Source organism: Frankliniella occidentalis, unplaced genomic scaffold (assembly GCF_000697945.3).
Source record: "Frankliniella occidentalis isolate FOCC.00 unplaced genomic scaffold, Focc_3.1 Scaffold483, whole genome shotgun sequence".
Taxonomy (NCBI): Eukaryota; Metazoa; Arthropoda; class Insecta; order Thysanoptera; family Thripidae; genus Frankliniella; species Frankliniella occidentalis.
In genome coordinates this window covers 55,135-56,750 of record NW_026267601.1, presented here as the reverse complement: position 1 = coordinate 56,750, position 1,616 = coordinate 55,135, and the positions used below count along the sequence as shown (strand labels likewise).

The 1,616-nt window shown below is 38.7% G+C and overlaps 1 protein-coding gene across 1 annotated transcript; it reads left to right on the top strand.

Moving 5' to 3' along the window:
- Positions 1-60: 60 nt before the first annotated feature.
- LOC127751431 (uncharacterized) lies at positions 61-1,195 on the top strand. The gene is made up of 2 exons (XM_052274981.1): positions 61-662; positions 758-1,195. The coding sequence occupies exons 1-2, from the start codon at positions 591-593 to the stop codon at positions 1,058-1,060; spliced, it is 375 nt and encodes a 124-aa protein (XP_052130941.1). The 5' UTR covers positions 61-590; the 3' UTR covers positions 1,061-1,195.
- Positions 1,196-1,616: the final 421 nt, after the last annotated feature.

Genomic DNA, 1,616 nt, shown 5'->3' with positions numbered 1-1,616 from the left:
ATGACAAGAGTACAGTTAAACCACCACCTTCCAAGCGTTTAAAATTTTCTCTGCCTGAGTCAGAAAGGTAACTTAAATCAAAACATGTTACTTTTCTAAAGGTTCTTTTCTGATGGCTATTTGTGAAATCATTAACTTGGTTGCATTTTCTTATTATTTGCAGCAATGGTCTAACTGACGAAGACATGAAAATGATGGATGCTGAGCTGGGGAAACTTGATGCCGTTGGGGACACACCACACGTCAGACGGCTCATGAAGGATTCTTATCCCCTTCGTCTACGTTGGATATCTTCTGCCTCTGAATCAGCAAGACCATCTGACATCCTTGCAAGATTTCCTCATCTTAAAAATGTTGAACTGGTAAGTTGAGCTTCCTTGTAAAATATTTCTGCAGTATAAGTCTTCCTTTCTTGTTGTTGTATTACTTTTTTTTTTTTAACAAAGCTTTTACAAGAATTAACTTTGAGATTACCTAACATTGATAAGATAGAATTGCTTTTTGGGAAAGTCAAATGCTTATTGGAAAAAGTATCGCTTAAGTTAAATGAATCTTATGGGGAAACGGATGAAGAGAAATTAAAGTTTGTAATGGCTCTCTACAACCGTTTGAAACCCAAGAACATTCCCAAAATGTTTCCTGCTCTTGTGACTATGAAAGATGTAAGTTTTCTGCTATCATAGTACCACATTTCTGAAATCTTACTGCAGCATCATATAGAGTCAAAACTAACATTTTATTTTGTTATTGTTTGCAGGCATTGACTCCGCTTGGTAATGATTTGTCAAGCAACCAAAATGATTGGGCTAGATTAGTTGTGTACATTGCAGACAACACTATTGCAGTAGCTTTCATAATTGCGGATGATACTAAATTCAAGATTGAGAGCCCTTCTGTTGAGAAATGTATGCTGGCACTGACTGCATATTATCATGGACTTGACCGTACATATCCGACTGCGTACAAAAGTTTCTTTTCTCTGTTTGATGAGTTTATTTTTAAATTGAAAGTTAGTGTGCCTATATCGTACAAATGTTTCAAAAAGGATTATCTTGTGTGAAATATCAAGTGAAATGTTGTGTCTTACTTTGCATCTGTAGTTGTATTTTTAAATATTTGACTGACTAGTTTATTTTTAAATTGAAAGTTGGTGTGCCTATAAAAGTAATTATCTTCACGTGGAATCTAAGTGAAATGTCATCCCGTACAACACGGATTGTCTGAGAGCGGACTAACTGAGATACTACCTGCATCCATAGCGTATCTGCTTTTGAGTCGCTTTTGAGACTTGATTGCGACGTAATAAAGACGTTACTAATCCATCGCCAAGACCTGTGTGAGACATAGGTGATACGACTTTGGTGTCGGAAGAGAGGATCCACGAAGTCAGATCAGAAGTAAGTCTACTTTGTCTCGCTTTTCAGACTTCCCTCAGACACAACTGTGATCCATAGTGGAGCCGATCTGGAGACACCGCGGGCCAGGCAGTCAAGACACGCTGAAGACATCTTTGAGACACACTCAATCGGACAGACGAAAAAAGTGAGCGAATACGGTCCGCCAGTGGGAGGCGAACTACTGACTACTGGTGTGAAAGTGCGGCTCGCTCTCCACTG